This window comes from Cinclus cinclus, chromosome 31 (genome assembly GCF_963662255.1).
Source record: "Cinclus cinclus chromosome 31, bCinCin1.1, whole genome shotgun sequence".
NCBI lineage: Eukaryota > Metazoa > Chordata > Aves > Passeriformes > Cinclidae > Cinclus > Cinclus cinclus.
Genome location: NC_085076.1, coordinates 2,834,640 through 2,855,472, shown reverse-complemented (window position 1 = coordinate 2,855,472; position 20,833 = coordinate 2,834,640). Strand labels below are relative to the sequence as shown.

Sequence of the window (20,833 nt, the reverse complement as noted above, 5' to 3'; positions counted from 1 at the left end):
GCTGTGACACACCCCCCCCCCCGCCGGTGCGCGCTCCCGCGTGCAGCTCCCCGGCACACGCGTGTGAGGTTTGGGGACACACACCCGAGTGTCCCCTTCTGTCCCCTTCTGTCCCCAGAGCGGAGACCTGCCACCCGCACCATCGCGTGGAGACCGGGAGCTACTGGGAGTTACTGGGACACACTGGGCGCACGGAGCTGCCCCCGCGTGCCGCTCAGGCTCCGGTCCCCAGGTGTCACCGGCTGCTCCGGGGCGCTGAGGGGACCCTGGGGACCCCGCAGGGGTGGAGGGCGCTGGGGACGCCCCGAGGCTCGGGGGGTGGCGGGGGGTCCCGAGGGGGCGGGCACGGCTGACACCTGCTGGCATCGCCTGGAGCGGCATGTGTCGGGACCGAGGGGGACAGCCTTGGGGACACAACGGTGTCCCCCGAGTGTTGATCGTGTCCCTTAGGGGTGGCAGCATCGCCGGGGGTGGCCAAGCCCGCGGCAGGTGACAGTGTCCCTAGTGGGGGAACACGGAGGGCATGGACACACATAGGAGACATTGGGAGACACACAGGACACGGACACGTGGGGACACAGACGGGACGTGGACGTACGGGACACACGGGGACACAGGACACGGAGACGCAAAGAACACGCACAGGACACGGGGGACACCGGGACACGGATACACACAGGACAAGGGACACGGGGGACACCGGGACACGGATACACACAGGACAAGGGACACGGGGGACACCGGGACACGGATACACACAGGACAAAGGACACGGGGGACACCGGGACACGGATACACACAGGACAAGGGACACGGGGGACACCGGGACACGGATACACACAGGACAGAGGACACGGGGGACACCGGGATATGGATACACGGAGGACACGGGGGACCCCGGGACACGGATACACACAGGACAAAGGACACGGGGGACACCGGGACATGGATACACACAGGACAGAGGACACGGGGGACACCGGGATATGGATACACACAGGACAGAGGACACGGGGAACACCGGGACATGGATACACACAGGACACGGGGGACACAGAACCGTCCCCGGTCTCCGGTGTCCGCCCGAGGGCGAGGCCTTTCCTGGTGGCCTTCAAGGGGGCGCTATGACCGGCGCGGCGGTGGCCACGCCCCTTTGTGAAGGCCCCGCCCCAATCACGCCCCTTCGGGAAGGGCCCCGCCCCCGTCATGGCGAGCGCGCGCGTGCTCGTGCACGTGCGGCGCGGGAGGGCGGGGGGGGCGGCGGCGGCGTTCGGACAGGTCCGGGAACACCGGGGGACACCTGGGGGACCGGGGGACATCTGGGGGACCGGGGGACATCTGGAGGGCCGGGGGGACCGGGGGGGACCGGGGGGACCGGGGGACATCTGGGGGACCGGGGGACACCGGGGAATTGGGGGCACGAAGGGGGACCGGGGGACAATAGGGGACACCGGGGAGGACCGGGAGACAATGGGGAGCAATGGGGGGTCTGGGAACTACGGGGACAATGGGGGGACGACGACAGGGCAAGGGAGGGGGAGCGGCCACTGAAGCGTCGTGGCCGTCGCGGTGCGGTGACAGCGGCGTCCCCGCAGAGTGTCACCGGCGTGTTCTGCCCGGCGCACACGGACGTGGCCCTGGTGAGCTGCGGGCTGGAGCGCGGCCACTTCCTCATCTCCGATGTCCCCTTCCCCGGCTCCGCCGTCACCGTCCTCAAGGTGCGCTGGGGGCCACCAGCCCCTCGTGTCTCCCCGGAAGCCACCGCATCCCCTCAGGGAAGCCGTCGCGCCCCTGACGTCCCCTGTCCCCGCAGAGACCCCCGTTCTGTCCCGCCAAGCTGGGAGGGGCCGTGCCGGGTGAGCGGGGGGGACAGCCGGGGGTGGCCGCAGCAGTGGCCGTGCTGCTGGAGGCCGCCTGCGGCCACATCCTGCTGACCCGCCGAGCCACCGCCCTGCGCCACTTCCCTAATGTTTGGGTGCCACCAGGTGAGCGCGGGGACAGGGGACAGGAGCTCTGGGACCCCGGACCCCTCACTCAGGTGGGGACAGGTGTTTTGGGGTCACCTGACCCCTGTCCCCTGACCCACACAGGTGGGCACTTGGAGCCGGGAGAAGAGGTGAGGTGACACGGTGGGGAGGGCAGGGGGTGCCCAGGTGAGTGCGGGGACACAGGTGCCCCCTGACACCTCCGACCCCCAGCTGGTGGCCGCAGGGCTGCGGGAGCTGGCCGAGGAGACGGGGCTGCACCTGGAGCCCGGGACCTTCTCGTGGCGCCTGCTCGGCCTCTGGGAGGTAACGACCCCCTCGCACCCGGGGCTGGGCAGGGGTGACACCCCCAGGTGTCCGCCCTGCCCCACGGGTCACCCCCGCTCCCCGCAGTCCCTGTTCCCCCCCGCGCTGAGCTGGGGGCCACCGCGCTGCCACCACATCGTCACCTACCTGGGGCTGCGCTCGGCCGAGCCCCGCGAGGGGCTGCAGGTGGGGGACACCTCTGAGGGGACCCCTTCATGGGTGGGGGGGGTCCCCTTATGGTAGAGGGTCCCTCTTGGTGTTGCAGCCCCTCTAGATGGGGTTCTCTCTGAGGGTGGGGGTCTCTCCATGGGTGGGGGTCCCTATCGAGGTTGGGGTCCCTCCCTCCACGGGGGTCCATGCCCAGGCCCGGCTGTGTCCGAGCCCATGTGAGGTCAGCGCTGTGGCCTGGCTGGAGCCCCTGGTCCTGGAAGCCATCGCTGCCACCGAGGATGGAGCTGAGGAATCGGGACCGGGATCAGGACCGGGATCAGGACCGGGATCAGGACCGGGATCAGGATCATCTCCCGCAAAGCTGCCGGCCACCGTGGGGTGAGCCGCTCCTGGCACCGTGGGGACAGCGACACGAGGCTGGAGAACACCTGGGGCTGTCCAGCCTCCCCGTGGCCCCGTCCCTGACCCCGCTGCCTGTCCCAGGATCACGGAACTGAGCGCTGGAGGCTCCCGAAGCTCTCAGATTCCCACCGAGATCCTGCTGCGCCGGGCCCCGGCCCACGGCCCCGACCTGGAGCGCGTCAGCACCGGCACCAAATTCGCGCTGGGGCGGTGGCGGGCGGGGCCCGGCCGGGAGGACCGGGAATAAATCAAACACTTCCCACGGGATCCGAGTCCGTGCTGGAGCGGGGACGTGCAGACCCCACGAACAGGCTGGCGCTTTCCGCGGTTTCAGGCGGATTCCAGGGGAACGGAGCAGGGCACAGCCCCTGCCCCGAGCTGTTTGGGACGCGGAATTGGACACAGGTCGCAGTTTCCCAGTTTAATGCCACAGCCCCTCTCCCGCCTCGGCCCGCAGGATCCGCAGCAGCGCGGCGTGCACGCCTTCGTCCATGAATCCCTGCGGAGGAGGGAGTGCGGCTTTTCCCGAGATCCCACCTGGCTGCCCGGCACCCAAAACTGTGCCCCCACCCTCCAGAGATCCCGGGCGGGGCCAGGGGGTCCCACCTGGGCAGCCTGGAGGAGGTGGCTCCGGTACACGGCCACGGTGTCCCGGTGCTGCTTCTCCTGGACCTGGGGGGGGGGGACAGGCAGGATGGCACTGGGTGACACTGGGTGACCCAGGGTGGCAGGAGGTTACAAAGGGTGACACCAGGTGTTGTCCCCACCTCCAGCTGCAGCTGGAGCCGGGCGCTCTGACCTCGCAGCCCCAAAACCTCGGCTGAGAGTTTCTCGGTCTCCACCAGCAGCTGCTTCAGCTTGGGGGGTGCAAATTCGGGGCAGATTTGGGGAACTGGTGAGCGGTTGGTTGTTCCCAACACCCCCCAGAGCCCCCTGGGTTCCCCCAGACGGGGCTGGGAGATGGAACAGGATGGGGATATAGGGATATAGGGATATAGGGATATAGGGATATAGGGATATAGGGATATAGGGATATAGGGATATAGGGATATTGGGATGGGATGGGATGGGATGGGATGGGATGGGATGGGATGGGATGGGATGGGATGGGATGGGGACAGGGATGCAAATGATGATGGGAACAACGGTGGCAAAGGGATGATGATGATGATGGTGGTGGGAAGAGTGCTGGAGAGGGGATGGAGATGGGAAGGACAAGGGGATGGATATGGGAGGAAGAGGAAGATGGGAAGGGGTCGGCAATGGGGACAAGGATAGGAGGAGGAGGATGACGGGAGCGGGACTGGTTCTGGGAAGGTCCCGTCCCCGTTCCCGGCCCGTCCCTCACCTTCCCGTCCTTGTCCCGGCAGGCGCGCTCCAGCCGAGCCGCCCGTTCCCGCAGCGCTGCCAGGCTGCGCTCCAGCCCCTCCGCCGTGTCCCGCAGCTCCCGCAGCTCCCGCTCCCGCCCGGCCGCCCGCGCCTCCGCCGCCTCCGCCGCCCCCCGCCACCGCTGCAGCTCCGACCCCGGCGGCTCCGGTGCGACACCGGCGCCGCCCACGGCCGCTCCCAGCTCTCCCGGTATCCCTCCCTCCCCGCCGCTTTCTCCGGGCTCTCCCTCCATCTCCGTGATGAGCTGCAGGGCCTCGTGCTGGGACCGCACCAGCGCGTCCAGCCGCCGGTGCAGGTCCCGCAGAATTCCGGCCCCGGCGTCACCTCCCGCCTCCCGCACCCGCTCGCCCACCCCGTCCCGCAGCGCCCGCAGCTCCCGGCGCAGCCGCCACGCCTCGTCCCGCGCCCCGGGATCCCGCAGCTCCCGCAGCTCCTGCTGCAGCCGCTCCCGCTCCCGGCCCAGCCGCGCCAGCTCCACCAGCAGCTTCCCGTTGCCCTCCCGCAGTTCCAGCAGCTCCTTCTCCATCCTCCCGTCCTCCCTCGGGATCTCCTCCCGGCTCTTCCCGCCCGAATCCGCCTCCGTGCCGTTCACCGCTGCCGCCGGCTCCCGCCGGAGCTTTTCCAGGAGGATTTGGGATCCCTGGAGCATCCTGGCATGGATCTGGTCCTGCCGGTCCAGCGCCTGCTCCAGTCCCGCCGCCAGCTGTTCCCAGGCGGCCGCGCTCCGGCCCACGGCCTCGTCCCGGAGGGAATCCTCTGCTTCCCGGCGCAGCTCCTGGCCCCGGGAGAAGGCGCTGGCCTTCGCTTCCCGCATTTTGGAGCACTCCTCTTGCAGCCAGGCCAGGAACGGGATCAGCGCTGGAGCCTCGGCGCTGCCGTGTCCTCCTAACCACTCTTCATCCCTCGTCCTCTTCCTCAGCTCCGCCACGCGCCGGGCCAGGAGCTCCAGGCAGGCGCCGTCATCCTCCTCATCCTCCTCATCCTCACCCGCATCCCGTCCCGGCAGGAGCCGCATGAGCTCCCGCAGCCGCCGCCGGGTGCCCTCGGCGGCTTCCTCCAGCCGCCGGCATTCCAGAGTCTTCCTCGCCATCTCCTCCCGCAGCTGCTGGGCAGCGCGTCCGTCCCGCTGCTCTTCAGCCTCCTCCTCCTCCTCACCCTGGATTCCCACCTGTCGAGCACCATTCTCTGCTGGAAGGAAAAACACAATCCCGTTTTCCCATTTTTTCCCTATGTTTTTCCAATTTCCCCCATTTTTTCCCATTTCTCCTCATAGTTTTCCTTTTTTTGGGAGGAGCTCCAGGAGGTCTCACCTCTCCTCCCGCAGTGCGAGACCTTCCGGGGAGCACAGCTCGGAGCCTTCCTGGTGACATTCCCGGTGACATTCCCAGTGTCCTTGTCCCTCTTGTGGCCCTGCAGCAGCTCGGCCACTTCCAGGCTGCCGTGAGCCAGCGCCAGCTCCAGCGCCGTCCTGAGCCGGGGAGGTGACACGGAGGGACACGGGGACACAAGGGGACAGAGAACAATGGCAGGGGGTGGCACACGGGCATAGTGGCAAGTCGGCACCGTGACACGGGTGACCCCCGTCCCTTCCCCGCAGCGCTGACACCCTTGGGGACACCACGGACCTCAGTGTCCCCAGAGTCCCCTGTCACCCACCTGCCGTCCCTGTCGGCCAGCCCGGGCTCGGCCCCGCGCCGCAGGAGCTGGGCACAAACGGCCGCGTGGTTCCCCTGCGCCGCCAGCATCAGGGGGGTCTGGCCATGCTGGGGGGACACGTGGGGTGACCACCAACCCTCGCTGTCCCACGTCACCTCCTGCTGTCCCCCTGTCCCCACTCACAGCGTCGGGGACATCCAGCGGGGCCTCGTGGTCGCAGAGCAGGAGGACGCTGGAGGCGCAGCCCGAGGAGGCTGCAGGGGGGGCGGTGTCACTGCAGGGGCTCTGGGGGACGTCTGGTGTCCCCCAGGTCCCGGGGTGTCCCCGCGTCCCCCCCCTCACCGGCCCAGTGCAGCGGTGTCCGGTTCTGTCCGTCCACGTGGCGCTCGTTGGCTCCGTGCTGAGGGGACAGTGGGAAGGGACCCCCGGGATGGGAACAGCACTGACCCTCCCTTCCCAATCCTGTTCCCACCCTCATCCCTGTCCTTGTCCCCATCCTTATCCCCATCCCCACCTCCATCCTCCTCCTCCTCTGCATCCCAATCAGTGTCCTTAACCCTATCTGTATCGTGATCTCCATCCCTGTTTTCACACCCAGCTCCATTCCATTGCAATTCCCGTTCCCGTTCCGTTCCTGTTCCCATTCCCATCCCGTTCCCATTCCCATCCCGTTCCCATCCCGTTCCATACCTGCAGCAGCACCTTCACGCACTGGGGCTGGCAGGCGATGGTGGCCAAGTGCAGGGCAGTGCTGCCTGTGGGGACCAGACGGGGGCTGGGGACACCCCCAGGGGACACCCCCTCCTTGGGGACACTCCCCAGGGTGTCTGGTGCAGGTCTGGGCTCCTCCAGAGGAGACACAGGGACCTGGCTGAGTGTCCCCAAGGTGTGCCCAGGTGTCCCCACCTACCGTCATCATTCGTCTCATTGATGGGGGCCCCGTGCTCCAGCAGCAGCGTCAGGCACTCGGTGAGACCCTCGGCCGCGGCCAGGTGGAGCCTGGGGGGCGAGAGGTGGCCGTGATTCCTCCCGGGTCTCCCAGTGAGACCCCTCCGTGTCCCCCCCGGGGGTCACATACGCGGATTGTCCCCTGGCGTTGAGCTTGGCGGGGCGAGCGGCCTTGCGGGCGGCCAGGGCGGCCACCCGGGCCACGTCCCCGCGTGTCACCGCGTCCAGGAGCTTCTGGTCCCGCCGCGTCCAGCTCTCCATCTGCGGGGGTGGGGTGGGACCCCAAATCCAGGACAGGACCCCAAACCCAGGAAGGGACCCCCACCCCGGGACGGGAACCCCTAGTGTGGTGTGTCGTGTCCCCCCCCCCCCTCACCCCGCACATCTCGTGCCTCAGTTTCCCTGCTCCTTAGGCTTCCCGTGAGGGATCCCGGATCCCCGCGGAGCCGGGAGGGGCGGAGAGGCCGGAGCGTGTCCCGGCCTGTGCCCGCCCGGCTGGTTTGGCGAGTGCCACCGAGCCGGGCTGGGCTCCAGCGTGGCACCGGGCGGGGGTGGCACCGGCACCGGGGACTGGAGTTGAGACCAGGGACGGGGACTGGGAACAGGGGCTGGGCACGGGCACCGGGACTGGGATTTGGAGCAGGGATGGGCTGCGGGACCTGCAGCGGGGCCAGGGCTGGGGGCTGGATTCGGGTCAGGATTGGGATCTGGGATGGAGGCTGGGAATGGGGCATTGGGACCAGGATCACGACTGGGATTGGGATTGGAATGGAGCTGGGACAGAGATTGCAGCCAGGATCGGGACCAGCACCGGGGCTGGGAGTGGAATTGCGGCTGGGATCGAGGGTGGCGTCGGGGCTGGATTGGGGTCGGTCTTGGGATCGCAGCCGGCAGCGAGCTGGGATCGGGAATGGGATCGTGATCGGGGCTGGGATCGGGAATGGGATCGGGATCGGGGCTGGGATCGGGATTGCTGCTGGGATCGGGAATGGGATCGGGACTGGGATCGCAGCCTCACGGCCCCCCCGTTCCCTCCCGGGACTCACCGTCACTTGCGAACTGGAGCAGGAGAACATCCTCCTCATGGCCGGGACCCCCGCCACCCCCGCCGCGGGAGCTTCCGGACCCTCGCCCCTTCCGCCCTCGGCCCCCGATCCCCCCCTCGCTGCGGGACCCCCGGGATCCGCCGCTCCGGGACCGCGTCCTCCGCCCGTCCCCGCCCCGCGCCCGGTCCCGCACCTGGCCCGGCGGGTCCGGCACCTCCCCAGGTACGGCCCCGCCCTGCGGGTGCGCCCCAAACCCGGCCCCATCGCCCCCCGGCAGAGACCCCCGCCCTCATCGCACTGATGAGACACCCCCGCCCCCGCTGGTGCTTCCCCCAACCCCCACCCCTCCCCCTTTATTTTGGATCCAAACTCTTAATTTTCATGATTTTCCAAATGTTTTTTTATATTTTTCATTTCTTTTGTCCTTTGTTTTTACAGTTAATCCGCGGGGACTCCGTCCCTCCCCGCCCCACCCTTGGGCAGCCCCCCAACACCGGGGGAGGGGGGGGGGTCGGGTCACTGTCACAGCTGACCCAGGAGAGGGAGGTTCCCCCCCCCGGGGCCACCTCCCGCACCCCAAAAACATCCAAATAAATAAATAAATCCCAGCGGGAAGAGGAAGGACACGATGTCACCCCCGCCCCACCGGGCTGGAGTAGGGGAGGGGGTGACTGGACCCCCCCCCCCCCCCCCCGTTCCCATAAGGCTCCCGTGGGAATAGCAGCGTCCCCATCCCGCTTTTCCCAACGCTCCCCACAGCTGGATCCAGCCCCCGGCGTGTCCTGGGGGAATCGTGGGGTGCTGGGGGGGCTGCGGGGGTCCCTAACTGTCCCCGTCGCCCTCCTTCAGCTCCTGGCTGTTCTCCGCCTCCTCGGGAATATCCTGCATCCTCAGGAAATCTACGGAAAAACTCCACGTTAACCCTCCCGAACAAAATCGGAACCCCAGGATGGGATCTGCCCCCACCTACCCCCTCCCCAAAACGGGGACCCACCTCGGGGGCTGGCGGGGGGGGAGTGGCGGACTCCCAAGCCCCCCTCGTCCTCCAGGAGCACATCCAGGGTGTCCTCGCCCTCCCGCAGCCGCTCGGGATCGGCGCCGCGGAATTCCAGCTCCTCGCGGGGGCTGGGGAAGGCGGGGGGGTGGTACGGGAGGCCGGCGGGGGGGCTGGCGTGGCTGAGCTGAGGGGTGGGAACAGAGGGGAGGGGAGGGGGGGCTGGGTCAGGTCCGAAACCCGAGCGACCCCCACCCCTCACCCGCAGCTGCCCCCGGGACGTGCCAAGCCCTCCCACCCCCGGTACCCCCCGGTACTCCCCGCGCCCACCTGCGGGGGGGTGAAGCTCAGGTACAGCGCATCCCCGGCCGGGAGGCTCCTGCGCCGGGGCTCCGCCGCCCTCCGGCCCCGCGGCCCCGCCGGTGCCCCCCGCGCCTCCTGCAGCTCCCGCTCCAGCCGCGACCGCTCCCGCTCGCTGTCCCGCAGCCGCGACTCCAGCGCCGCCGCCTCCTGCGCCCGCTCCTGGCACAGCTGCCGGCAGCGGCTCAGCTCCTCCTGCACCAGCCCGTGCTGCCTCTGCAGCAGCGCCAGCTCCGACCCGGGACCCGGCTCCGCGCTCCCGGTCACCGGCACCGCCGGCTGGGACCCCCGGCGGGGCCGCGGCCGCTGCAGCCCCTCCGGCAGCTGCAGCTCCAGCAGCACCTCCTGATGGGTCAGCTGGACCTGCGGGGACAGAGGGGTCAGGGGATCGGGGGGACGGGAACGGGGAGGTGGAGGAAAAGGGGGAATGCGGGTAAGGAGGGCTCGGGGGTGAATGAGAAGAAAGGGGAACGGGAAAGGGGACAAACGGGGGCAAAAAGGGAGAAAGGGGACCGGGAATGGGTTTGGGAGCAGGATGGATTTGGGCAGGGGGTACCCCCTCGTCCCCTCTCCCCCTCCCTGTCCCCCTTGTCCCACCTGGAGCCGCAGCAGGAGCCCGTACAGGTTCACCAGGCGCTGGTTGATCTCCTGTGGGGGACAGGATTTGAGGGGGTGGGATGAACCCCGAGTGCCACATGGAGGGGAGACCCTGAGGCACACACCCCCCTACCCCAAAACCCTTTCCTCACCTCCTGACATCCCCTCGGTGGGACCTGGTTCCCATTCCCGTCCTGTGGAGAGAGTGCAGTGACACTGAGGGTCCCAGTGTAGGCTGGGGGTCCCAACTGTCCCCCTGAGCCCCCTCCCCCAACTCACCCTCTGCCCAGCGTCCGGATCTGCCCGGAATTCCAAGGAGCCGTTGATGCTGCCGGAGTGGCCGTCTGCAGGGGAAGGCTGGGTGAGCCCCAAGGGGGTCCCGGGGGTCCCCCCAACCCAGCACCCCCGTCCCCCCCGCCCCCCCCTTACTGCTGGCACTGGGGCTGGGGCAGCTCTCGGCCTCGGGGGGGTTGTTCTGGTTCTGGTCCCGATCCCGGGTGCATCCCGTGAAAATCTCCTTCAGGCACTCCACTGTGGGGGACGGGCAGCGTGAGCCCCTCCCACTGCTTCAGTTTCCTCATCCTGCAGCATCCTGAAGTATCCATCACCCCATCCCATCCCATCCCATCCCATCCCATCCCATCCCATCCCATCCCATCCCATCCCGAATCACCCCTTCCTGGTCCTCCCGTACCTTCCCGGATGGCGTCGTGCAGCAGCACATCCCCGCGGGGGCCACGGGTGGGGTCCCCAGGGAAGGGGGTCCCACGGGGGGCTGGGGGGGGCTCGGAGCAGCCGCTGCCCAGTGCCAGCATGTCCGCAAAAATCCCAACCTTGTCCTCCAGCAGTGCCGCGATCTGACGGTCATGCTGCTCCATCCGCTCTGGAGAGGGGACGGCGGGAATTGGGGGTCAGTGGGGATGGGATCAATGGGATCAATGGGATCAATGGGATCAATAGGATGGGATCAATGGGATCAATGGGATCAGTGGAATCAATGGGATCAATGGGATGGGATCAATGGGATCAATGGGATCAATGGGATCAATGGGGTCAATGGGATCAGTGGGATCAATGGGATCAATGGGATGAACAGGGATGGGCCCCCACCTTTCAGCTTCCGCAAGGACGCTTCAGTCTCCGTCTCAATCAGGGGAAAGTCCTGGCGGCTTGGACAGCTGGGAGGGCCAGGATGGGGGGGTCAGAGCCAGGACCCCTTCTCCCCCAAAAATCCAAGCGCCCACCACCCACCCACCCTGTAACCATGGGGCCCCCCAGAGATTCCAAGAGATCCCGAGACATCCCGGGGGTTCCCAGCCGTCCCCACGTCCCCAGGGACACTCACAGGCTCACAGCCTGCTGGATGACCTTCATCCAGTGGTTGCGGTCGTCCCGGGAGGCCGCGTGCACCTCGTACATCTCGGGCGGGGCCGCGCTGATGAGGAACATCCCCTTCTCCTGGTTGGCGATGTCCCTCACGATCAGGTTTTGCAGGGAGATGACAGCCGGCTTGTCCTGGGGGATTGGGGAGCGGTGGGATTGGGGAGCACTGCCCTGGAGCCCTGGTGAGGGTCGGGGCGCGGAGGGGGCAGCTCACCAGCATGGGGAAGGTGTATTTCTGATCCTTCTCTTGCAGGAACACCAGCACGTCCGTCATCAGCAGCACCAGGACGTCTGGGGTGAACCGGGGTGAGTGGGGGGTTCACTTGCTCAGCCCCATGATCCCCCCCGAGTCCCAGGGCTGACCCCAAATTCAACCGTGGAGAAGAAGAGTTCTGCCAGCATCCTACTCCACGGGCACCCCCTATCTCTTTCCATGACAGTATCCCCATCCCCTCCTCCCTGGGCGTCCCCCAATCCCCTTTTATCCCCCCAATTCCCACCTTTGAAGCGCCCGGCCGCCGTTTTCCAAAGCATCCCCCCGCTGTGCACCAGCTTCCTGCGGAGCAGCTCATCCCTGCCGAAGGCGCCGGGGCGGCTGTCCCAGAGCAGCGGCACCTTGGCTCGGGGATCCACCCGCCGGAAAACGTCCCAGAGGCGCCCGCGGAGCTCCCACGCGTGAACCTCCTCGTCCACGGCCGACAGCAGCTCCTTCACCAGCCGCAGCGCCCGCGACAGGTCCGCGCAGTCCCCCTCGTTGTCTGCGGGCAGGGGAGGGAAGCTGGAACTGCGGCCCCGCCCTGGAATTCCCGGCTCCCGGCCCCTTCCCCGCCCCGCCCCGGTACCTTTGGAATTCTTGAGGATGCGTTCGATGAGCACCGGGTACTTGGTGATGCGCTGCGTCACCAGCAGGATGCACTCGGGGACGCCGTGGCGGCGGAGGAGGGGGGACCGTGTCACCCGCTGGGGGGGAGAAGGGGGACACACCGTCAGCAAGGACCCCCCAAACCAGAGACCCCCATCAGCACGGACCCCTCTCCATCAGTGACCCCCCCGGAGCTCAGTGAGGAAGGGACACAAGTTGGGGAAACTGAGGCACGGAGTTGAGAGGAGGGTTTTCCACTGGGGCACAAAGCCTGGAAAGTGCAGGAGGACCCCAACCCCCATCCCGGGGGTCCCTCCAGAGGATGGAGACCCCGATCCCCAGCCCGGGGTCACCACGAAGCCCACCCGGATGAACTGCTGGAAGCGTTTGTCCCGGGCCAGCAGGTCCTTGTACTCCTTGAGCGCCTTGGTGTGCTTGCTGCAGAACTCGGCGTAGGCTTTGCGCAGCTGCTCCGCGCTCGGGCCCGAGAACTGGACATCGGGAACGACGAGGGGACGTCAGTGAGTGCATCCCCCCCCCCAAAGCACCCCGCTTTCCTTCTAGCCCATTCCGTCTCCCAGGTCTCCTACTATCCCCCTCCTAAAATCCTCATTCCCCCTGTGCCTTATCCCCCCATCGCCTCGTATCCTGATTCCCCGTTCTCCCGGCCCACCTGGGTGACGAGGATGTCACCGAGGCGGTCGATGACAAAGTTCTTGTTGCTGTCCTGGGCCAGCGATTCCCGGCGCCGCTCCAGGAGCTGGGCCAGGAAGCGCTCGTGGATGTGGCTGAGCTCGTCGAGGCAGGGGAAGATGCGCTGGACGGTGCCGGGGTCCAGCTGCAGCTCCTCCAGCATCGCCCTGCGGAACAGGGCGCCCATGATCTTCAGCGTCCGCACGTGGTGCAGCTCCGTCTGCATCAGCTCTGCGGGGGCACGGCGCGGTCACCACGGGGACAGGGATGGGGACAGCACAGAGGGGACAGGGACAGCACGCCCCAGGGACGGGGACAGGACCCCAGGGACAGCCACCCAACCTGGCCCTGTGTCCTCATGACTGCATCCCTGTCCCTGCGTCCCCATTCTTTCTTCTCCAACTTCTTCCTGTGTCCCCATGTCCCCCATCTCTGTGTCCTCACCCCTATATCCCTTTTCTGTCCTCACATTCCCCACGTCTTTACCCCTGCCCCATCCCCGTGTCCCATGCCCTGTCCCCGTGTCCCCTCACCGTAGATGACGTCCTGCCGCTTCATGACGTCCATGCGGTGCTGCTGCAGGAAGCTGTTATCCACGGCCAGACTCCAGGAATCCGCCTCAAACTCCTTCCCATCCGCCTCCAAATCGCTCAGCAGCTGGCTCAGGATGACGTCAGGGCCTGCAGGTGACATCAGTGGGATGTGGAGTCCCCGTGTCCCTCCCCCGTGTCCCCATGGTGTTCCCGTGGTGTCCCCACCTTCGTCGATCAGCGACTCCACCGAGAGCGTCCGGTTGCGCATGTTGAGGGAATCCGTGGACTGGGACAGGATCCGCCGGATGCCCAGGGGAGAGTCATCGTTGAATGTCCTGGGGGAGTGGGTGGGACACGATGGGGACACTGGGGACACCCCCAGATCCCCCTGCCCCTCCCATTTCCTGCCCTTACCCTGAGATGTTGGTGGTGGAGACGCTCTTGGATAGGGACAAGGAGGGGCGGCCGCGGCGGGGCCCCAGCAGCGTCTGCCGGAAGCTCTCCGAGGGGTAGATGGCAGAATTGGGGCGCTCCCGGATGGCATCTGGGGAGGGGACACCAGGGGGTCGGTGCTGGGACCCCCCTGTCACCCCCCCAGGCTGTGAAGGGAAGGGAAGGGAAGGGAAGGGAAGGGAAGGGAAGGGAAGGGAAGGGAAGGGAAGGGAAGGGAAGGGAAGGGAAGGGAAGGGAAGGGAAGGGAAGGGAAGGGAAGGGAAGGGAAGCTCCCCCCACTCACTCTTGTTGCGCAGGGACACCGACTGCAGGGCTGAGCTGTTCTTCAGCAGCGCCGCCTTCTGCTGCTGCGGGGGAGCGGAAGCGTCACTGTCCTCGCGTGTCCCCAATTCCCACATCCCCCATTCCCGAGACCCCCGTGAGTCCCTCAGCTCACCTTCTGCTTCACCTTGGTGCAGTTGGGCAGGGTGTCCTTGCAGCGGTTGTGGATGGTGACGTTGCAGGCTGGGGGGACGCGGGGAGGTGACAGAGGTGACGGAGAGGCCACGGGGACTCTCCTGCCAGCCTTCCTCCCCCGGATCCCGGCAGAGCGACGGGAGCAGATGTGGTGGGAATGCGGGTGGATGCGGATCACCCGGCAGTGCCGGAGCTGCAGCTGCCAGGGAGCAGCTGCCCCAACCCCGAGGGCACCGCGCCAGCCCGGGGCCACCAGTGCCAGGGAGCCGGGATGTGCCAGGGCAGAGAAACCATCCCCTGCTCCAGGAGGAGCTGGGCTCTGGGACTGGGCACTGCGGTTCCCCTGCGGCAAAGCCACTGGGCAAAAAACCACCCCAGAAAATTCATCTTGGGAGAGCCACCACAGCAAAGTCATCCTGGCAAGGCCACCCCAAAAAAAGCCATCCCAAAAAAAGCCGCCCTGGCAAAGCCACTGCGGCAAATCCAATCTGGCAAAGCCACCCCAGCAATTCCGCCCCAGCAAAGCCACCCCAAAAAAAGTCATCCCAAAAAAAGCCTCCTCAGAAAAGCCACTGCGGCAAAGCCACCCCAGCAAAGCCGCCATGGAAAAGCCACCCCAGAAAAAGCCACCCTGGCAACTCCACACTTGAAAAGTCACTGCGGCAAAGCCACCCCGGCTGAGCCACCACAGAAATGTCATCCTGGCAAAGCCACCATGAGAAGGTCACCCCAGCAAATCCATCCTGGCAATTCCATTCCAGCAAAGCCAACCTGGCAATTCCACCCTGGTAAAGCCACTGCAGCAAAGCCACCCTGGAAATCTCACCCTGGAAAAGCCACCCTGGCAATTCTGTCCTGGCAGAGCCAACCTGGAATAGCCACCCCACTGTACCAACCCCAGCCCTGCCAACCTGGCAAAACCCTGATGGAAAAAACAACCTGGAAGAGCCATCCCAAAAAAACCACTGCGGCAAAGCCACCGTGGCAATTCTGTCCCTGGAAAAGCCACCCTGGCAAAGCCACCCTGGCAAAGCCACTGCAGCAAAGCCACCGTGGCAATTCTGTCCCTGGAAAAGCCACCCTGGCAATGCCACCCCGGCAATGCCACCGTGGCAATTCTGTCCCTGGAAAAGCCACCCTGGCAATGCCACCCTGGCAAAGCCACCGTGGCAATTCTGTCCCTGGAAAAGCCACCCTGGCAATGCCACCCCGGCAATGCCACCGTGGCAATCCTGCCCCGCCACATCCCCCCCTGGCAAATCCCCCTTGGCAAACCCCTCCTGGTGCCCCAGCCCGGGCACATCCACCTGGAACACCTCCCCCCCCCCCCCCCCCCGATCCCCCCCGGCACTCACTGGGACACACGAGCGCTTCCTTGGCCGTGATGCTCTTGTTGCAGGCGAAGCACATGGTCATGCCGGACACGGAGATGGTGGTGAAGAGGTGCCCGTTGGTGTAACGCGCGTCCTTCTCCTTGCCCTCCTTCATCCTCTCCTTGTCCTTGCCCTGCCCGGACAGCGGCACCGGACGCCTGACGGGGCTGCGGCACCTCGGCCGCCCCGCCGCCCCCGACCCCGCCGGCCTCGGGACGCGGCTCATGGCCGCGGGGATCCGTGCGGGCTGCGGGAGCTGCCGCTCGCCCGAGGGCTCGGTGGGGAGCCCCGAGCACGGGGAGAGAGCACCCCGCTCCCTGCGTTCGCTCCCGCTTCCCAGCATCCCGTCTCCACGGCAACCGGAGGCTGCGGGAGAGATCCCCCCCCCCGCCCCGGCACGGCCCCCCCGGTGCCAGCCCCAATGGGGACGGGGTGCGGGGGCGCAGCCGGGGGTGACGCTGCCCCGTGGGGGGGTTGGGGACATCGTCCTGCGCCCCCCACCCAAGCTCCTATTTTTAGCCAAACTGGGGGATTTCACGCTTCCCCCCCCTCCCAACCCCGAAAAAAGAGGGGTCGGGAGCCGGCTGAGCCCCCACGGGGATGGTTTGAAGGGGTCGGTTTGGGTTTGGGAGCGAGTCGGTGTCACCCCGAGCGTCCCCCGCGGTCGCCTCGGACCCCCCCGCGCCCCCACGGGCACAGAGGAGCCTTTGTGCCCCCCCCTCGCCACCCCCGCGGGCCCGGCCGTGCCTGGCACCGGGGCTGAGCCCGGCGGGTCGGGGCTTTTGGGGTGACAACCAAGACCACCCCCCCAAAAAAACAGCGGGACCCCCTCAGTTCCCCTTCCCAGTCCCCGAGGCCAAAGGGGGGGGGGAGGGGGGGGGTCCCGCCGTCTGTCCCGGCTCCCGAGGGGAAGGCGAGGGGAGAGGCTGAGCGACCCCCGGGGGGAGCCTGGAGGGTGGGGGGAGAGGAAGAGCAGAGGGGCAGGAGCGAGACCCCATGGGCACCAGAGAGACCCCCCGGAGCAGGAGTGAGACCCCACGAGACACCAGTGGGACCCCACTGAGCGGGACGGGGACCCCAGCGTCACCCCAGTGTCACCCCAGCGTCACCCCAGTGTCACCCCAGTGTCACCCCAGTGTCCCCAGGCCCGGCCGGGGGGCGCGGGGGGCTCACCCGCTCTCGGCTCAGGGGTCCCTCCGCCTCCCCCTCCGCCGGGAACGGGGCGCAGGAGCAGCAGCACATCCCGGACCCCCCGAGCCCCGGCCCCCCCCCGGCCCCGGTGGCGCCTCCGGCCGCGACATCGGCCGCGACATCCGCCCCGCGCGCGATTGTTCCCGCCCGCTTGTTTGTTTTCCTTTGATTTTCCCTTCGCTCCCCCTGTTTTGTTTATTTTTCTTTTATTTTCGTCCGGGTTTTTTTTTGCCCGTTTCTTTTCTTTCTTTTCTTTTCTTTTCTTTTCTTTTCTTTTTTTTTTTTTTTTTTACCACCTCCCTTTATTTGCTTTCCTTTCTTTTTCTTTCATTTTTTTTCTTTTTGCTTTTCTCTTTGCTTTCCCTTTATTCTTTCCTCCCTTTCCCCCCTATTTTTTCCCCTTTCCTTCCCTCCACTTTCTTTCCTTTATCTTTCTGCTTTTCTTTCATTTTCCGCCCCCGATTTTCTTCCCTCTTTTATCCTTCCCCCTTTTCTTACCGCCTTCCCTCTTTTTTACTCTTTTCCCTTTATTACACTTATTTTCCCCTTTTTACTCCATTTTCCTTTTTAACCTATTTTCCTTCTTCACTTCTTCCCCCCCCCCCTTTTTTTCCTGCTTCCCCTCCTTCCCCCTATTTATTTTCCCTTTTTTTACATCCCATTTTCCTTTTCTCTTCGCTTTTTCCCCTCCACTTTTTCTCTCTTTTTTTTTTTTTTGGACCGTTTTTCTTCCTTCGCCTCCCCATGACTTTTCTCCCCTCTTTCCCCGCTTTTCTCCGTTGCCCGATTTCCGTGTTTTCCTCCCTTTTTTTTCGCCCCCCCCCCCCGCCCCGAAGGAAACCGAACCTCTCCAGACAAAGGCGGGAGCCGCGGTCGCTTCCTGCCCCCCCCGCACGGTCCCCGCCCGGTCCTGGACCCCCCCCCCCCCTCAGCCTGGGGGTCTCCATCGGGACCCCCCGGACAAAACCCAAATCGGGGGGGTGGGAGGGGGCACACCCGCGTAACCCGTGCAGCCCCCACCCCCCCCCCCAAAAAAAAAAAAAAAAAAACAAACCAACAAAACCCCGAGAATCACCCAGGGACAATTTAAGGGAGGGGGGGGGGGTCGCGCACCCCCTCGGCCGTCTGCAAGAAAGCAGCGCAGGTTTGGGGTTCACCCGGGGAGACACGAAACCCTAAAAAACCCCGGGGAGAAGATTGGATGGGGGGGGGGGGGTGAAACAGCGGTCGCGCCCCTCCCGCGCCTCCCAAAACCCCCGATCGGTTCCGACCCCAACACAAAGACCCCCCCCAACCCCAGCGCCCCCCCCCGAGCCCCGACCCCCCCCGCACAAACCGGGGTGCCGGGACACGCGGCTGCTCCGTGCGGGGAATTTTGGGGTCCCCGCTCTTCCGAGCCCCCCCCCCCCCCCGCCACCGCTGGGGGCGGAGGAAGTTTCAGTGCTTTAAATAGAGACGGGTTTTTTGTGTTTTGCTTTTTTTTTTTGGGTTCCTGTTCCGGCCCGGGGCCCCCTCCGTGCCCCAAAACTCGGCGTGGAGTTGGGGAGGAGTTTTTGGGGTGCTGTCGGACACCTCGGGGCCACCTCACCCTAAAAGCAGCATCGGTTGTCAAGAGGGGGGAGCCCCCGCCCCAAAACCCACAGAGGTTTGATGGAGCTGAACCCCGAAACGGCGTCACGGAGCTGCTGGGGGAAGAGCCCTCTCGTTTTTGGGGGTAAATCCCCCTTTTTGGGGTCGGTCCCCCCTTTCTTTGGGACAGCCCCCCCCCCTCCTGCCACCCCGGCGGCGAACAAAGCCACGGCCGAGGCAACAAAGACCCCGCTGGGCCGGGACGGGAACCACGGGGGGACTGCCAGCAGTTCCCCCTCTCCCCCAAAAAAAATCCGGGGTGACACCCCCAGGCCCCCTCAACCCCAAATTTGCCCCCTCGGAGGTTTGAAGCCCCCGGATTTAGGGGTGGATTTAGGGGCGCAGCTGCGGAGGGGAGATCTGGGATAGCGGGACCCCCCCCCCCCCCTTTTGTTGTTTTGGGGGGCTCCGAGGATGGCGGGGGGGCCTCACCCAGGACTCCCCCCTCAAGGGCAGGTGGGGATCCCCCGTAAAGCAGGGGGGAGGTCCCCACACGTCCCCTCCCAGCCGGGGGCTGTGGGGTCCCGCTGCCTTTGGGGATCCCCTGGGAGCCGCCCCCTCCTCGGGGGGGGGTCACCCCGGCTTCCCCCCCCCGGCCCTGGGTGGGGCCAAAATGTCTCGGACGAAACTTTCTTTAAACAAAAAACCACCATTTCCCCCCTGGCGGCGCGGGTGGGGGGGGGGGGGAAAAACCACTTCCCCCTTCCACAAAACCGCCCCCCAGCCCCCCCTAAACCGCCCCCTGACCCCCCAAACCCCTCTCCGAGGTGGGGGTACCCCTAAACCCCCCCGCTGCCCGCAGGGCTCAGGCTTGACCAACTCAGTGCATCCACCGCGCGGGGGGAGCAGCGGCTACGGGGGGACCCCCCCCCCCCCAAAAAAAAAAAAAAATCTCCCTTTTGGGGTAAACTGTGGTCCCGGGAGGGGGGGCACAAAGCGTTGTCCCCCACCCCGCAGCACGGCGGGCACGCAAAGCCCCGCGGGGCCCCCCCGAGCCCCCCCGGCCGGCGTTTCGCCACGCCGGCATTGCCACATGCTCGGGCCCCCCCGCTCCCCCCGGTCACGGGGGTCGGAGCCGCGGACGCGCTCCCGGAGCTCCCCGTGCCTCAGTTTCCCCATCCCCGAACCTCCAGCTGGGCTTTATATCCACGGAAAGCCATAAATTTGGGGTGAGGGGGGAAGGGGAGGTGTCCCTAAAACTTCTTCCCCCGCCAGGCAGGAGGGGAAGGCGACTTCCTCATCCTCATCCTCATCCTCATCCTCATCCTCATCCTCGCGTCACCCAAAGCTTCGACCCCGGAGAGGAGGATGAGGAAGAGTCCGGGTGAAGTTTGGGGAGGCGGAGAACTTGGGGGACACACGAGGGGGTCCCCGGAGCTGCGGGGGGAGGTGCGGGCAAGGGGGTCCTTGTTTCAGCCAGCCCCCCGCCCCCCCTCCATGCACGATGGGGAGCAGCCGGGGGGGCCCTCGCCCCCTCCCCGCCCTCCCCCGCCTTGGATCGGGATCCCCGAAACGCGCAGCACCCCCACCCCCCGAGCATCACCCCGTGCCCCCCAAAAATCCCCAAATCCGCCTGGGGAAGGGCAGAGCCCCCCAAGTCAGGGTGAGGGATGGGGTGACCCCCTCCCTGCCCCTCTCCCAAACAGGAGCAGGGAGGGAAGAGACCCCAAGACGGGCTGGAAGAGAGGGAGACCCCGCTTGGGGGGGGGGGGGCTGCTGCGCACCCCGGGACCCACCTTGGCGCGATCGCTCCTGGCTCGCGACAGCGACTCGATACGGGACATAATCCAGGGAGCGCTCCCGGCTCCCTCCCGGCGTTCCCGGCCCTTCCCGGTGCCACCCGGCTCTTTCCCGGCTCTTTCCCGGTCCCTCCCGGTGCTCCCGGTCCCTGCCCGGTCTCTCTCGTCCCGCCCTCCCGGGGGCGGATCGCGCCGCCCCCCGGCCTCGTGCTGCCCGCGGGGCCTTTGTTCGCGCGGGGTCCCCGGGGCCGGCCGAGAACACCGGGATCCAGCCGGGATCGGGCTCCCGGGAACCGGCACCCGCGGGATCGGCACCCCGGAGTCACCCCGGGATCGGGATCAGCATCCCCGGGATCGGGATCAGCATCCCCGGGATCGGGATCAGCATCCAAAGGGATCAGACTCTGGACTCAGCCCAGCTCTGGTCCTCACCCCGCAGCATCCCCAAGAATGTGTCCCAGTATCCCGGGGGATCTGTATCCCAGTATCCCTGCATCCCGAAGGATGTATCCCAGTACCCCAAGGGATCTCTGTCCCAGTATCCCAAGGGATCTGTGTCCCAGTATCCCAAGGGATCAGCCGCTGCAGCCACCCCAGATCACAGCCCGGCATCCCTTGGGATCGGTCCCCAGAGACATCCCGGATCACCCCCCAGTGTCCCTTGGAA

The 20,833-nt window shown here is 66.6% G+C and overlaps 3 protein-coding genes across 6 annotated transcripts; 1 reads left to right on the top strand and 2 right to left on the bottom strand.

Moving 5' to 3' along the window:
• Nucleotides 1-1,206: 1,206 nt before the first annotated feature.
• NUDT17 (nudix hydrolase 17) lies at nucleotides 1,207-3,111 on the top strand. The gene is made up of 8 exons (XM_062511675.1): nucleotides 1,207-1,278; nucleotides 1,596-1,718; nucleotides 1,814-1,985; nucleotides 2,091-2,116; nucleotides 2,199-2,291; nucleotides 2,379-2,477; nucleotides 2,656-2,840; nucleotides 2,946-3,111. The coding sequence occupies exons 1-8, from the start codon at nucleotides 1,207-1,209 to the stop codon at nucleotides 3,109-3,111; spliced, it is 936 nt and encodes a 311-aa protein (XP_062367659.1).
• Nucleotides 3,112-3,285: 174 nt separating this feature from the next.
• On the bottom strand, nucleotides 3,286-7,942 carry ANKRD35 (ankyrin repeat domain 35). Its single transcript, XM_062511642.1, has 12 exons — nucleotides 7,904-7,942; nucleotides 6,988-7,118; nucleotides 6,820-6,908; nucleotides 6,600-6,664; nucleotides 6,252-6,309; nucleotides 6,093-6,163; nucleotides 5,910-6,016; nucleotides 5,564-5,721; nucleotides 4,213-5,438; nucleotides 3,632-3,721; nucleotides 3,471-3,536; nucleotides 3,286-3,363 (listed from the first exon to the last, which is right to left on the bottom strand). The coding sequence occupies exons 1-12, from the start codon at nucleotides 7,940-7,942 to the stop codon at nucleotides 3,286-3,288; spliced, it is 2,178 nt and encodes a 725-aa protein (XP_062367626.1).
• Nucleotides 7,943-8,603: 661 nt separating this feature from the next.
• Nucleotides 8,604-20,289, bottom strand: ARHGEF2 (Rho/Rac guanine nucleotide exchange factor 2). Of its 4 annotated transcripts, none has more exons than XM_062511296.1 (22): nucleotides 20,164-20,289; nucleotides 15,590-15,740; nucleotides 14,215-14,282; nucleotides 14,062-14,125; nucleotides 13,740-13,869; nucleotides 13,551-13,660; nucleotides 13,326-13,472; nucleotides 12,773-13,023; nucleotides 12,465-12,590; nucleotides 12,080-12,197; nucleotides 11,738-11,995; nucleotides 11,452-11,528; nucleotides 11,200-11,369; nucleotides 10,965-11,032; nucleotides 10,549-10,737; nucleotides 10,284-10,385; nucleotides 10,134-10,198; nucleotides 10,007-10,048; nucleotides 9,855-9,905; nucleotides 9,228-9,620; nucleotides 8,898-9,084; nucleotides 8,604-8,802 (listed from the first exon to the last, which is right to left on the bottom strand). In XM_062511296.1, exons 1-22 carry the CDS (start codon nucleotides 20,209-20,211, stop codon nucleotides 8,726-8,728), a joined length of 2,892 nt encoding a protein of 963 aa, XP_062367280.1. In that variant the 5' UTR covers nucleotides 20,212-20,289; the 3' UTR covers nucleotides 8,604-8,725. The 4 variants fall into 4 exon arrangements, with proteins under 4 accessions (XP_062367280.1, XP_062367281.1, XP_062367278.1 ...); XM_062511297.1 differs by lacking the exon at nucleotides 20,164-20,289 and adding an exon at nucleotides 18,135-18,170; XM_062511294.1 differs by lacking the exon at nucleotides 20,164-20,289 and having other exon boundaries at nucleotides 15,590-15,979.
• Between the last annotated feature and the right edge of the window lie 544 nt (nucleotides 20,290-20,833).